At 36.1% G+C, this 16,245-nt stretch overlaps 1 protein-coding gene across 2 annotated transcripts in view; it reads right to left on the bottom strand.

Moving 5' to 3' along the window:
- Nucleotides 1-16,245, bottom strand: part of PDCD6IP (programmed cell death 6 interacting protein) — a 68,075-nt gene that overhangs the window by 37,019 nt on the left and 14,811 nt on the right. Inside the window, exons 3-7 of one of the 2 annotated variants that reach the window (XM_031009628.3) lie at nt 15,986-16,055; nt 7,506-7,633; nt 4,227-4,380; nt 2,987-3,087; nt 592-708 (exon numbers count right to left, since the gene is read on the bottom strand). In XM_031009628.3, the coding sequence (XP_030865488.1) occupies nt 592-708; nt 2,987-3,087; nt 4,227-4,380; nt 7,506-7,633; nt 15,986-16,055 (570 nt within the window). Of the gene's footprint in view, nt 1-591; nt 724-2,986; nt 3,088-4,226; nt 4,381-7,505; nt 7,634-15,985; nt 16,056-16,245 lie in introns of both variants that reach the window. The other variant, XM_031009627.3, reaches the window with a different exon arrangement.

Genomic DNA, 16,245 nt, shown 5'->3' with positions numbered 1-16,245 from the left:
CAACCCCAATGCCAACAGTATGAACACAACTGCATAGAAGGTACTCTGCTGTTCACAAGATATATATATATATATATGCACACACATCTCTCCACTGTCCTCCTCAAGTTGTGGAAGTATATGCCCCAGTTTAGACAAAGACCAGGCCACAAGTTAAACACTACACATACTCCTGGAGCATGGCAATTAATTTAGAATTATTTTTACACTAAAATAAACATGACCAAAAAAGAGAACTGAATGCAAATTCTGCATGAATATGCATATAAAATATGAGACCTCAAAAAACCATGCAGTAAAGTCTAAAGACAAAAACAATCTGGAGATGGCAATTAATTTAGAATTATTTTTACATTAAAATAAACATGGATAAAAAAGAGAATTGAATGCAAATTTTGCATCAATTTTTTAGATAAAATATGAGACCTCAAAAAAACATGCAGTAAAGTCTAAAGATAAAAACAATCACTTGTCCCTGCTGATAGGGGTGATGAACGGGAAAGGTTTTTAAGGGCAAAATTGGAAATCTCACTAGGAAAAAAAAGAGAGATCCAAGTTAGTTACTTAAATACTTATTACCAAGAGACTCACCTGTAACCTTGCAATTTCTTCTCCAAATTTCTTCTGCTGTTTTGCCAGGATAGACTGATGGTACTCAGCATTGGCCTGCATGATACAGTGCTTTGCAGCCAAGACAGGGAACACCTCCTGGAAATAAAAATACTGACCAGGGGAGAGTCCAACCACACAAACCACCACAGACAACATGGGATGCAGGAAGAAAAAGGAAAAGAAGACAGAAATTAGAATCACTCCATTAATGGTTTAGAGATTAAGGTTAGTCATTAGGTGTAAACAGAGAAGACGACATGATTTTGTGTGGACTGAAATCTATGAATTAAATTTTTTTTCTTCCAATTGAAGGGGTTTTTTTTAACTGTTAACTGAAGCCAATTTAGGTTTTTACAATTCTCTTTAATTGATCCATGAAGTCAACATTTTGTTTACAAAAAGAAAGAAAAGCATGCATTATTAGAAAGAGAAGTAGAATGGACACTCACAGAGGAACACAAAGCACAGGGCTTTAGAAGCCTTCTTATGAGCCCTTACCCAGCCTGTAGAGTTAACTAAACCATCATTACTCACATATACTAATGAAATTGCTCTATAGATGACTGTTTCATCATGTTTTAAAAAAAAGACAGTAAATTTTCACTTAAATTCATATCCTAAGAGGGTTCTTACTAAAGATGATTTTAGCCACATAAAAATGATTTAGTATCATAGATACACTAATATTTCAGTATCATATACTCAAAAACATATCATAGACAAAGGCACTAAGTATATGACCAATGATAATGATAAAGTGTTATTTTGCCTATTTGTTTTGAAAATAATTCCAGTCAAAATTAATTTCAAAAGATCCAAAGACATAAAGCAGGAAAGCAATTATACTAGTAGTGGCTCTTCCAAAACGTCAAAATCTAACCTGTAACCTCACTGCTTTTAGGAAGTATATGATATTAAAAAAATCCAAGGAATTAGGCTAGACAATCACTATCTAAACAAAAAATGTAAGAGAATCAAAAACTGAATTACTACCTTGTGTGCTTTCCTGTCTCCCAGGGAATAATTTCCTACCTTCCTGGATCACTACTTGCAGACTTTTCAGTTTTATAACTAGAATATGAAAATACCTTATGAGCTTTATTAGTAAAAAGGAAAAAATAAAAGACATCTAAATTTCAAACTACACTCATGCCAGTTCTCAAGGTAAGGCTGGAGCAACTTGGTTCTGAAACAGGAGATTTTCAAGGAATACCAGGAATGCTGCAGAGGTAGCTTCCAAGTCTTTGTAGGTGACTTTCTTCTCTCCATGACAGGACTGAACTAATGGCCCAACAGGATGTAACGGAACACTGTGCAGCTGAACATGAGGTCTTTCAGATGAAAAAAACATGAGAGGAGATCCCAAGTCTCTTTTTAAGAGGAAGGCTGTTAATACCCAAGAATCCTGGGCAAATTTATACTAGGCTCTTGGTGTATCTTAAATCCCCAGGAATCGTCACATTAATTCCTTATTGATCATTTTCTGAGTAATAAGTACTGTTAATGCACTTATGTGCATTTTTACTTCACCCCCAAGTTGTCTGCAATTTTTTAATGTACAAAGATTCCTGAATATGGCTTATGAATCAATAAATTAACCTACCAAAAAAAATCATGTAACAGATACCATATGATGAAACTAATTCCTTGAACATTTCTGAAGGAAGTAGTTGAAACATATATTTCACTCAATCTTTAAGTTTTCTTTATTAATCATTCCAAATTTACTAGTGATTTGCTTTGTCATTAACAAATGATCATCACTGAATAGTCTTTTCAATTGTCACTTCAGAAAGGTTTACATTAAAACATTATACTTCCTGTGATATGTGGTTTAAGATGGTTGCTTTCCTTAGCTGTCCATTAGCAGCCCAATTTTTTATCCCTGTTGGCAAAACTGAATTCTAATCAAAGTATCAGATGAATTTGTTAAGTTTTCTTTTCCTTTTTTCTTTATGTCTGTTTTTGCACTTTAAGGCTCATCTTTAAGAAAACAGGACAATAATTAAAAGTGTGAATAATCAACATGCTCAAGTATACATGCTTGTACCAAATCACCAATGATTCAGAACTACACAATGCCTTGATTTGATAAAAGTATTGAAAACAGATGGTCAACATTTTCCAGCAAGAGTTCTAGCTTGGAAAAACAAGTTTAGTAAAAGGTAAAGACAAAGGCATCCCCTAAACATAAAAGAATTGTTCATGCATCTTAAATTAAAAAAAAAAAACAAAACTATTTCTACTATATACTTCAGATAACTCTATTAAAACTTCAAATTTCTTTATAAGTTTCAACTTGCTTCTTATACACAAAAAAGTCTAACTATTTCACATGCAAAGTAAGCAAGTGTTTATAAAAACAATAACTGACCTTGGGGAGAGTATCTTTGTATTGACACTGTTTGAAAGCATCACCAAAATAATCTGCAGCCTGATTAGCCAATTTAGCTATGATGGCATCTTTCATTTTATCTGGAATACAATATGACCATTATAATTAAAATAAATATGAGCTAATTGGACATGTCTCAGTATAAACACTGAGATCACAAGTTTGTACACGCATCTTAAAACATTTTTCTTGATGAAATCACATTTTCTGCACAAAATTTAGAACAGACAAAATAGATTAGTGGTTGCCAGCAGTGGGGGAAAGGGGAGTGAGGAGTGACTGCTAATGGGTACACGGCTTCTTTCTGGGATGATGGTAATGTTCTAAAATAAGATAGTGGTAATCAAAACTCTATGAATATACTAAAAATCTTATGTTGTATACTTAGAAAGGGTGAACTTGAGTGTATATAAATTCTATCTCAATATAAGCTGTTATTTTAAAAGAAAAAAGTATTCCAATTCCTATTTCTTCCACATCATGACTTATCTCTTATTTTCAGTTTCAGCCCATATTACATATTCAGCCCATTTTCAATCTCTCATGCTAACTTATATGCCTTATAAGAATTATTCTTATTCCCTCATTCCCAGGGCTAGGGACTGTGCCTGGATGACTCCTTCTTGTCATTTAGGTCTACTTTAAAGAGGACCTCCTGAAAGAAAGCCTTCTTGACTAATGAATCTAAAATTAGCCCAGCTTCCCCAACATCCCTATCCCATAACCATACCACCAGCCACTATCATATAATTCTCTCATTTTTTATAGCAATTATTTCTGAAATCTTATAGCAATTATTTATGAAATTATCCTGTCTACTTAATTCTTGCTTATCATCTCTCCCATCGCCAAAACGTAAGTTGTTTTCTAACTCCGTTTATCTAGAAACTAGAACAGTGACTGGCACAGAGTAAGTACCCAATAAATATTTGCGAATAAATGTCTGACATGTTAAAAACATACATAAATACTATTCCAGAATGGAGTGTTTAAAGACAATTACTAAAAATCCATTTCATGACTTCAAACACAGCCTACATTCTTAAATGTAAATTTGTGCCACAAATTCAGAAAAGGATAGCTGAAAATGTTCCATAATTCATGTATCAAGTTCAAGAAGGAAAGCTCGACACTGAACATATTATATTCTAATCACTTTCTTAATTTAAAAGCCTTATCACTTCTTTTCACATGCAACAAAAAGACAAATTGGAGTTACCTCTTGTGGCTTTTAAAAAAAATACTTCTTGAGCCTGTGCCAGCATAATAAGACTGAGGGTCCCAACAGTATCTGGAGATATGTCCACGGTAGGCTCTCGACTTAAGGCAGATAAAACCGTCTCTTTAATATGTAAAAAGGCACCACTAGCAAACTAAAGGGGGGAAAAAGAACTTCTTTAAAACCTATAGGAACTCAGCAAGACTTAATTTCCTACTGTTACGTATAAAAGCCATTTCAAATGTTAACTCAGTGAACAGTTAATATATTTAAATTTTTATATTATGCAAAACCAATCTAAAACATCTGACCTACAGACAATAAGGTTATCTTTCTAAAACTCTATAGCGTAACAAGAGATTTAACAAAGATTAAAAGTAAATTACAAGGAAAAACAAAGTAAACTAATGGAACAATCTGATTAAACTATTTTTAGATATACTTCCTCAAAATTAACATGAGAATAGAGGCGGGGATAAACATTAAAATATTTTTAGTACTGCAATGCTCTTGCTTTGGTCCCAAACAAATTCATCTTTCAAATAATTAAACATGCCGTAGTTAGGGGACACCCCAGATAGTACATACACCTAGTCCTCTGAGGAACAGCATTACTACCCATTGCTAGTGATTTCTGTCTGGCCTTCAGAGCTCACTAGTGAAATGTTCCCCATCAGATTTTTCATCTCAATTATATTTTGTTAATACTAAAATAACTTTGCTTTTATGAAACAAATTATACTAAGAAAAAGAAATAAATCAGTCTGGGATTAAAAGGTGTCATGAGTTGGCCGGGTGCGGTGGCTCACGCCTGTTAATCCCGGCACTTTGGGAGGCTGAGGTGGGCAGATTACCCGAGGTCAGGAGTTCAAGACCAGCCTGGCCAACATGATGAAACCCCGTCTCTACTAAAAATACAAAAATTAGCTGGGCGTGATGGCACACACTTGTAATCCCAGCGCTCAGGAGGCTGAGGCAGGAGAATCACTTGAACCCAGGAGGCGGAGGTTGCAGTGAGCCAAGATCACGCCATTGTACTCCTGCCTGGGCAACAGAGCGAGACTCCATCTCAAAAAAGAAAAAAAAAAGGTGTCATGAATTAGATAAATAGACAACACAGAGAAAACTCAAAGTCAAATGTATTAAAATGAACAGCATGTTTCTGCAGTCAGTAAGTATTATAACACTAGAGTATCTGCTAGGAATGAACAACTGAACTTGTTTAGTAAACTAGTGAATCAAAGTCTAGAACAGCAAAGTGTCTGAGTCTCTCATTTACAGAAAAGGAACTGGAGGTACTAGAGAGGTTAAAGAATTTGCCCAACGGCACAAAGCTTCTGGGTGGCAAGCAGCCTAGACAAGGACCTAGGTCTAATACCACCAGTTATCTTTCCATGATACCAGGTGCCCTGCTGTGAACCCTCACAGAATGGAATGTTTTTTTCATAATTCAGAATGACCTTTCTAAAATCTCATATACCAACTAACTGAGTTACAGTTAACCAAAAGCTAAATAAAATTTTACTTCATTTTCACTACTGTATTTTATTTTATTTATTTTGAGACAGAGTCTTGCTCTTGTCGCCCAGACTAGAATGCAATGGCACAATCTCAGCTCTCTGCAACCTCCGCCTCCTGGGTTCAAGAGATTCTCCTGCCTCAGCCACCCGAGTAGCTCAGACTACAGGCGCCCACCACCATACCCAGCTAATTTTTCTATTTTTAGTACAGACAGGGTTTCACCACGTTGGCCAGGCTGGTCTGGAACTCCTGACCTCGTGATCCGCACACCACGGCCTCCCACAGTGCTGGGATTACAGGCGTGAGCCACCACGCCCAGCTCGTTTTCACATTTTAAAATATTTGCCATGTATAGCCTCAAAAAGAAATAGCGTATGCATTATGTTTGTCATCTATGCCCATTCAAAACTGTAAGGCAAGCCACAATTTGGAGCATGTTGTTTGCTTAAGGTATATTTTCCTTTTACTTTCTCAGAACAGCATCACTCACCTCTTCTCTAAACATAAACAACGGGAAAAAGCAGACTACCTCTGAGACAAGCAAATTTCATGGGAGGTTTGGGGGTGAAACAGTGGAAGGACATTTGGAATTACATGAAATTTGGAATCAGAACTATTGAAACCCAAATGGACTACTTTATTAAGACTTCGGACCTTTAGCCTCCTCGTATGTAAAATGGGAATGACATATGACATACATCACAAGGTTTATCTGAGAGTCAAATAATGTACATGAAAACACTTTGTAAATTAGAAAGCAATATAAAATGACAACATGATTATATATATATTACTTAACAGTAATCATTTACTGTTCTTTTAACCAAAACAAAAAAAAGCTGAATAAATAATAAACAACTGCTGGCCGGGCATGGTGGCTCACATCTGTAATCCCAGCACTTTGGGAGGCCGAGGTGGGTGGATCATGAGGTCAGGAGATCAAGACCATCCTGGCTAACACAGTGAAACCCCATCTCTACTAAAAATACAAAAAAAATTAGCCAGGCAAGGTGGCAGATGCCTCTAGTCCTAGCTACTCAGGAGGCTGAGACAGGAGAATGGCGTGAACCCAGGAGGCGGAGCTTGCAGTGAGCCGAGATTGTGCCACTGCACTCCAGCCTGGGCAACAGAACAAGACTCCGTCTCAAAATAAATAAATAAATAAATAAATAAATAAATAAATAAATAAATAAAATAAACTGCCACAAAATAACATGCCATATTAGTAAATGATCAGTACGTAAAATAACTTAGGCAACTTATGAACATTATGTGTCTGACCATATTTAAATATGACCTCTCCACAAGTCTCAAAGTTAAAATTTTATTTTCTTGCCAATTTCTTGTCTTTATTTTTGTAACAACAGTGAAATTTCAAGTGTGTCTCACTCTAAGAAAACATGAAAACAATGTACAAATTTTTTTTAATTAGGTAATTTATTTAAAATGGATTTACCCTAAATGCCTGAGATGAAATCTCAGACATTTCATAATTTCTTCAACCAACAATTACTGAGCCTCTATTATGTGCCAGGCACTGTGCTAGGTGCTGGGTATAAAACAATGAGGAATAACAGACCTGGTCCATAGACAGTTTATCTAAGGGCTTCAACAGTAAGAATCAATTCATTTTAAAAGTGCATTCGTTTAAGAAAACATCTGTTGCGTAAGAAGTATCTATAAACCTAAATGCAAATTATTTTCCACTTAATCCAATTTAGTGTTGGCCATTATTGTAGTAACTACTTTTCAGCATACCTGGTAATGCTTAGCAGCGATTTTCAATCCTTCATCATTATCCAGGTTCTGTTCTGCTGCAATTTGGCTAGCTAAGGCTGCACAATTGAACAACACACAGCTCTTTTCATATCCTAAGCTTGCAAGAGCTGTAAAAAATTGAGAAGGAAAAATTCATCAGATTATTTTTTCTAAAGAAAACAAATGTTTCAAAGAGAAATACTATGACCTCTCTCATCCCGCTGACTCTCACAAAAACAAGTTTCCAGACCTGTTTTCTTGCTGTCATATGCTCCCATATTTCAAGCTGCCCTTACAGGCATTTATTTCCACAACAATATTCCCATCACCCAAAACGCTAAAGAACAGTAAGTTATTCTTTCTCTCCTTCCCTTTACTTCCACATTTCTATTACAATCAAATTCAAATGTAAAAGTCATTTTCATGTCATTTCTCTCAGTTTCTTAAATTTGAATAAATTATTTCCATTTTTCCATCACCTCTCAAAATCACATTGTCCCACCACAATCAAACCAGTTCCTCATTACCACAAATCTAAGTCAATGCAATTATCTCCTAGCTGGTCTTATGCTTTACTCCCTCATGCAAATACATTTCTCAAAGGGCTAGCAGGTTAGCTGGGCTAAAACCCAACTCTGATTAAAAAAAAAAAAATCTACACACCTCACATCCACTTAGGATAGCTCCTATTAAAAAACAAACAGAAAATAAGCATTGATGAAGATATAGACAAACTGGAACTTTCCTGTACTGTTGGCAGGAACACAAACTCGTGGTTGGGCATGGTGGCTCACTCCTGTAATCTCAGCACTTTAGTAGGCTGAGGCAGGAGGATCTCTTGAAGCCAAGAGTTTGAGGTCAGCCTGAGCAACACAGCAAGACCCCATCTCTACAAAAAAAAAAAATTGTTTTTAAACAGCCAGGTATGGTGGTGCATGTCTATAGTCCTAGCTACTCGGAGGCAGGAGGACCACTAGAGCCCAGGAGTTCAAGGCTGCAGTGAGCTATGATCATGCCACTACACTTCAGCCTGAGCGACAGAGCAAGACCCTGTCTCAAAATAAAAAATAAAAATTAGAAAAAGTGCAACTGCTGTGGAAAACAATATGGCAGGTCCTCAAAATATTAAAAATAGAATTGCTATTTTATCCAGCAATTCCACTTTTGAGTATACACCCCCAAAAAAATGAAAGCAGAGTCTCAAAGAGATATACGTATGCCCATGTTCATAGCAGCATTATTCACAAAGCCAAACATGAAAGCAACCCAAGTGTCTGTGATCTGATGAATATATAAACAAAATGTGGTATATACATACAATGGAATATTAGTGAGCCTTAAACAAGAAGGAAATCATATGCTATAACATGGATGAATCTTGAGGACATTAAGCTAAATGAAATGTCAGTCACAAAAAGACAAATATTGTATGATTCCACTTATATGAGTTACCTAGAGTAATCAAATTCATAGAGACAGAAATCAGAATGATGGTTATCAGGGATGGTGGTAGGGGGAGGGGGATTGTTGTTCAATTAGTACGTTATTTCAGATTTGCTAGATGAAAAAGTTCTGGAGATGTATTTTACAACAATATGAAATACACCCAACACTAGTGAACTGTATACTTAAAAATGATTAAGATAATAAATTTCATGTTGTGAAATTTTTTTTAAATGCAGTCTATGACTCTACTTGTATGAGGTACCTACAGTTAAATTCAGAGACTGAAAGAATGCTAGTTGCCAAGGGTTGAGGGGGGAGGGAAGAATGAGACATTATAATTGTTTTTTTTCTTTTGAGACAGGGTCTCATTCTGTCACCCAGGCTGGAGTGCACTAGTGCAATCACACCCATTGCAGCCTCTACCTCTTGGACTCAATCAATCCTCCTGCCTCAGCCTCCTGAGTAGCTGGGACTACAGGCACAGGCCACCACACCCGGCTAATTTTTGTATCTTTTGTAGAGACAGGGACTCACTATGTTGCCTAGGCTGGTCTTGAACTCATTGGTTCAAGCAATCCTCCCACCTCAGCCTCCCAAAATGCTGGGATTACAGGCATGAGCCACCGCCCCCAGTCTGTGAAGTTATCATTTACTGGGCAGAGGTTGTTTTGTAAGATGAAAAAGAGTTCTCGAGATGATGTTTGCACAATAATGTAAGTGTACTTAATACCACTGAAGTGTACACTTAAAATGGTTAAGAAGGCATATTGTGTATATTGTATCACAATTGAAAAATAACTTTTAAAAAAGAATCTACAATAGCTCCCTATTACTCACAGAATTCAATCACTTTGGAATTCAAGATCTTGCATAATGTGCAAGGCATTGACCACTAGGCAAAATAAGGCTCCTTACAAAAAACACTGAACAAACCAATCCAGGAGAATCAGAACAACACTACATTTGTATGTTTGTGCCACAGAGTAGTACCATAAAGTAAAGCCCTCCTTGTTACAGTACTTTGGTGGCCTCCTAGGTAATAAAGGCCAGTTTTCAACTTGCTTCCAAACCAGTTCTAGTCTCCTCATTCTAAACTAAAGCAGACATAAACACCAGCTACTCTAACCTACTTTATTAAACATATGGAAAATCTAAAATAACCAGGTTGTGAAAAAAGCCTGCAGCAAAATAAAGGAAGATCAATGTGAACTGAAAAACTAAGCCCAAAATAAATAAAGACAATTCCAGTCATAAAAGATTATATTCCAAATATCACAATTAGCATACCTTAAAGAGATTCAAAGATGGTACATCCACAAAAGAAAAGGATTTTTTTAATTAATAAGAAAAAGCTCCTAAAAATTAAAAACTTGATTGTTAAATTTTTTTCAAAAGTTTTAAGGGCGGAGGAAGGAAAAAAAATTTTTTTTCAAGTTTTAAAATTAATATCTAGGCAATCTCTCAGAAAGAACATAAAGTCAAGAAAAAATATAAAAATTATGAGTGAACAACTCAGAACAACCAACATCTAATAAAGTATTCCAAAGAAAGAGAGACAAAAGAGACAAGAAAAATATCAAAGAAATATAAGAAAACTTCCCAGAGCTTAAGGGAGATATAAGTGTTCAAACCAAAAGGGCCAAAAAGAAATGCCCTACACATGAATAAAATGAAATCCCATTAAGTCTTTTGAGATTTCTAAACATGAAAGATAAAGAGAAGACTGTAAAAATATTCCCAACAGCAAAGAAACAGATCACTTATAAAATAACAAAAATCAGACTTTTCATCAGTAACACTAGATACTAAAAGGCAAGGGATTGGCCAGGTGCAGTGGCTCACGCCTGTAATCTCAGCACTTTGGGAGGCTGAGGCGGACAGATCACGAGGTCAAGAGAACAAGACCATTCTGGTCAACATGGTGAAACCCCGTCTCTATTAAAAGTACAAAAATTAGCTGGACGTGGTGGCGCACGGCTGTAGTCCCAGCTACTTGGGAGGCTGACGCAGGATAATCGCTTGAACCTTGGAGGCGGAGGTTGCAGTGAGCCGAGATCGTGCCACTGCACTCCTGCCTAGCGTCAGAGTGAGACTCCCTATCAAAAAAAAAAAAAAAAAAAAAAGCAAGGGATCAATGTCTTCAAGTTCTGAATATAATTTTAATTAATTCAATAAATATATACATTATGCCAGTGTGGCAGGAGAGAGCAAGGAACAAAATTAAATATCAGCCAGGTGTGGTGGCTCACACCTGTAATCCCAGCACTTTGGGAGGCCAAGGTGGGCGGAGCTCTTGAGGTCAGGAGTTCGAGACCAGCCTGGACAACATGGTGAAACCCCGTCTCTACTAAAAATACAAAAATTCGCCAGGCATGGTGGTGCATGCCTGTAATCCCAGCTACGCAGGAGGCTGTGGCACGAGAATCACTTGAACCTCAGAGGCAGAGGTTGCAGTAAGCCGAGATCGTGCCACTGCACTCCATCCACCCTGGGCAACAGAGCAAGACTGTTCTCCAAAAAAAAAAAAAAAAAAAAAAACACACAAGAATGAAATATATTCCAAACAAGAAATAAAAGTAAACTGTTTATATATCGGATACATATCTCAGTCTATTATGTTGCCCATAAATATCATACCAGACTGTAGTCTCTCATTTTATTTTGACAATTTCTCATGTATAAGAGCTTTTATGAGATTTTACATGTAAGAGCTATTTTATCTTTTTTCCTTTATTTTCTTCTATCCATCTAAACTTAAACCAGGTTTTCAAAACAATATTTAATTTTCCTTTTTTCAAAGATGCCTTTCTAAGTATTTAACTGTATTCTTGTTTCTTACTTGCTCTCTTTTAAGTTTTTCTTTTATCTTTTTTTTTCTTTTGAGACAAGGTGTCACTCTGTCACCCAGGCTGAAGTACAGTGGCGTGGTCATGACTTACTGCAGCCTCAACCTCCCAAGCTCAAGCGATCCTCTCACCTCAACCCCCTAAACAGCTAGGACTACAGGCACACACCACCATGTCTGGCTAATTTTTTTATTTTTTGTAGAGACAGAGTTTCGTCTGTTCCCCAAGCTGGTCTTGTACTCCTGGGCTCAAGTGATCCACCGGTCTCGGCCTCCCCAAGTACTGGGATTACAGGCACGAGCCACCACTTCCAGCCTCTAAGTTTTTCAAAATGAAAATAACTCATGAAAATAACAGCTTTCTAAAATTCAAGCAATTTTTCTAAACTACAAAAAAATAATTAAAAATCACCCAAGATCTCATCTTCCAGAGTTAACCAGAATTTATTTTTTGGTATCTCACAAATAACTACATAAACATTCACACACATAACTTTTCACAAAGTGGATACTATACCACACTCGAGTTGCCTGGAATGCACAACTCGAGGGAGGAGGAATTACTCTGGGTTCTATATGAGGAGTGTCCCAAGGAGCCCAATTCAGGGGACCCTGGAGTTGTACAATGCAACAACTCTGAACTCAGGCAGGCCTTTTATTCAATATTCCATTGATATAACTTTACATATCAACAAATACATATATGCATTTTTATTCTTAGTATTCCAAAAGTACACAATATTCAAATGAATGAGTAGCCTTTTATTTAACCAAGACATTACTGAAGGACATTTAATTACCAATTTTTGCTACTAGAAATGCCTTGATGAACCACCTCCTGTTTATGATCTAATTTTTTGCTTCCCAGTTCTTCTGGATACTTGAGTTCATCACTCAAGTGTCTCCTAGTTCTCCTGCCATCTGCTCCTTATTCTCAGCCTACCAAATTTCTTAAGTCATAACAATACTAAAAATCCTTTTCTTCACCTTGGCTCCCTCTCAGAATGATGCTCCCTTTGTCCCCAAATCTTTACTGTAGATTTCCTGAAATGAGCAACCCACATTTACTGTTTCCATTCCCTCACCTCCCATTCACCCCTCAATCTGATGCTTCTTCAGGATACTCCAAGAGAAACTTCTCTCTGCTAAATCCAGTGACTTCTCCAACCTTACATGACTTGAGTTCTGCCACAATGACTCCGTCAAGGATGTTCCAGCCTGGACCTGGGATGATCATCAGAATCACCTGGAGATATTCTCTTTTTTTTTTTTTTTTTTTTTTTTTTTTTTAAGACGGAATCTTGCTCTGTCACCCAGGCTGGAGTGCAATGGCACAATCTCAGCTCACTGCAACCTCTGCCTCTCAGGTTCAAGTGAGTCTCCTGCCTCAGCCTCCTGAGTAGCTGGGATTACAAGGCGTGCGCCACTATACCTGGTTAATTTTGTATTTTTAGTAGAGACAGGATTTCACCATGTTGGTCAGGATAATCTCAAACTCCTGACCTCGTGATCCACCCACCTCGGCCTCCCAAAGTGCTGGGATTACAGGCGTGAGCCACCGCACCCGGCCACCCGGAGATATTTCCAAAGATACTAATTCCAATGCCCTACTCCAAAACTTTCTTCTATCACATCTGGCACTCTGTATCTTCATCTTTAAAGATAAACCTTTAACATTTTTCCCAGGTAATACTAATACGCAGCCAGGTTTGGGAACCACTGGACCACATCACCTTTGAAACTCTTCTGGCATTCCTTCACATCTCTATTTTACCCTGGTTCCTGTAAGATATGAAAGCTTTTTCTCAACCTCATTCCCAGAACCTCTTCCTCTATTTCCCCTGAATGTTATATTACTTAGCTCTGACTCTGATACTTTTCTCAGTCAATTATCTGCCAGAAGGAATAAATTTATTATCACCTAATAATTGTTCCCGAATGTATATCTTTCTCTTCTGAGCTTTAAATCCTTTATTTCAAAATGCCAGAGAAATGTCTACCCAGACATAACACAGAAAAATCAGAGTCAACCTTTCTACTAAAGAGGAATAAATATCCAACAGGTCAAACCAACTTATTAAATCTCAGAGTCAAGCCTCAACTCTTACTCTTCCTTCTGACTGGTAGTCAGCAAATTCAGTCAACTTCACCTCTGAAAAGTCTGAAATCCCTCTCTTCTGTAACTTGCACACACTAGCTTGTCTAACCTCATCATCTCTCATCAGTCTCCTAACTGGTCTGTTTCTCTCTAGTCCCGGGAGTTAGGCCTTCTAGATTCATATCCCAGCTTCATTAAATCCTAACCATATGACTTCAGAAAATCACGTACTCTTTCTAAACCAGTTTGTTCAACTGGCAATAATAGTGCCTTTTCCTCATTAAGCTATTGGAGAATTCAGTAAGACTATTTATAAAGTCCCTTCCAGAGTACCTGGGTAAAATAAATGCCCAATAAACATGCACTATTATTATATAAGAGGGAAAAGTACAAAGTCAGGAGCATAATATTTGCAACTCTCCACAATCTGCTTTCTAATACCATCACCCTCCATAATCCCCAATTCAACCTATGGTTACAAGCCATAACAATAATTATTATTAAATTAACATTATATATAATATCTACTATAAAATATATATTTCCATTTCCTCACCTATATATAAGTATTAACCTTATATAAGATATATAGATATATGTATGTATATGGTATGCACATACTATATAATACATATTATATATCTGTATCTTATAAGGTATATAGTATATAATATAGCATATCTTAATGTATATGTATACTATAAAAAGGATATACCATAAGGCATATTATACATACTTATATATAATACATGTGTATATATACATATTTCTTATATATAATATATACATATATGTATATGTGTATATGAATATATGAATATATGTATATATGTATATACTGTATATACATATATGTATATGAATATATACATACATATAGTATACATGTTATATATACTATACATACACATAAATGTATATATGTATATATGTATACAAATATATACTATATATGTGTGTATATGTAAGTATATATACATATGTGTATATGTAAGTATATATACATATATGTATATAATACATTATATACTTACATATATACATATATAATACACATTATATACACATATATACATACATGCATATATAATACACATTATATATGCATATATAATACATATATACATATACTACATATATACATTGCATATATATATACATGAAATATACATACATCGCATACACATTATAATGTTATATAATAATATAATTATTCATTGCAGCTAATAAAGCACTGTTCTTAGGACTTTACATGTATTCACTCATTTAATCCACATAAGAATCTAACGGAATAGGCCAGGGGCTCACACCTGTAATCCCAGCACTTTGGGAGGCTGAGGCGGGTGGATCACCTGAGGTTGGGAGTTCGAGACCAGCCTGGCCAACATGGTGAAACCCCGTCTCTACTAAAAAAATTACCAGGGTGTGGTGGCAGGTGCTTGTAATCCCAGCTGAGGTAGAAGAATAGGAGAATCACTTGAACCCAGTAGGCAGAGGTTGCAGTGAGCCAAGATCGTGCCACTGCACTCCATCCTGGGCAACAAGAGCAAAACTCTGTCTCAAAAAAAAAAAAAAGAATCCAATGAGATAAATAGTATTATCTCCATTTCACAGATAAGAAAATTAAGGCACAGAGAGGTTATCTTGCTGGAGCTGGTAGATCAAATGTCCTCACCCTTCTGACCTATGGTTATGATTTTGTATCTGTAATACTATTTTCTACAAATCCATCCTTCAAGGCCTAACTCAAACATTGTCTGCTTTCAAAAGGTAGAATTACTTTCTTCCTCATATATGCTTCCATGAGTTTGTTCATAGGCTATTACATATTATACTTTTAAATGATCAACTATCTTCCCAACAACTAAGTACATCGGTTTTATTCATTTTTATAACTAGGACAGTGCCTGGCAAGGCATGGGCTCTCTACAAATATTTCAAAATTGCATTAAAAGTTGAAGCTAAAAAGAGAATGAGATGTAAAAAACTTTAGTATTTACAAAGAGTCATTAGGATAACAATTTTAAAAACTAAAAACAATGCAAAGTAGTTAGACCAATTTTCCTATCACTTTTATTAAAAATTACATACCCAGTTTTACAGAGCCTCCAAAAAGTGAACCTTTATCAAAAGCATCCTTCCAGGTAAATGTCAAGCAGATCTGGATAGAATGAAAGAAAACAGAAAATTAGGTTACCTTCCTGAATCTAATTAAATATTAAGTCTTCTTTGAAGAAAAATCCACCATGAAAAAAAGGACAAAAGCTCAAAATATTATCTCGTATAACCACCCAACTTCCTTTCCTTCTCCTTTTAAATTGAAATCTAAAAAAAGTAAAATACTGGCACTG

This window comes from Gorilla gorilla, chromosome 2 (assembly GCF_029281585.2).
Source record: "Gorilla gorilla gorilla isolate KB3781 chromosome 2, NHGRI_mGorGor1-v2.1_pri, whole genome shotgun sequence".
In the NCBI taxonomy this organism is placed as follows: Eukaryota; Metazoa; Chordata; class Mammalia; order Primates; family Hominidae; genus Gorilla; species Gorilla gorilla.
This window is presented reverse-complemented; position numbering and strand designations above follow the sequence as displayed.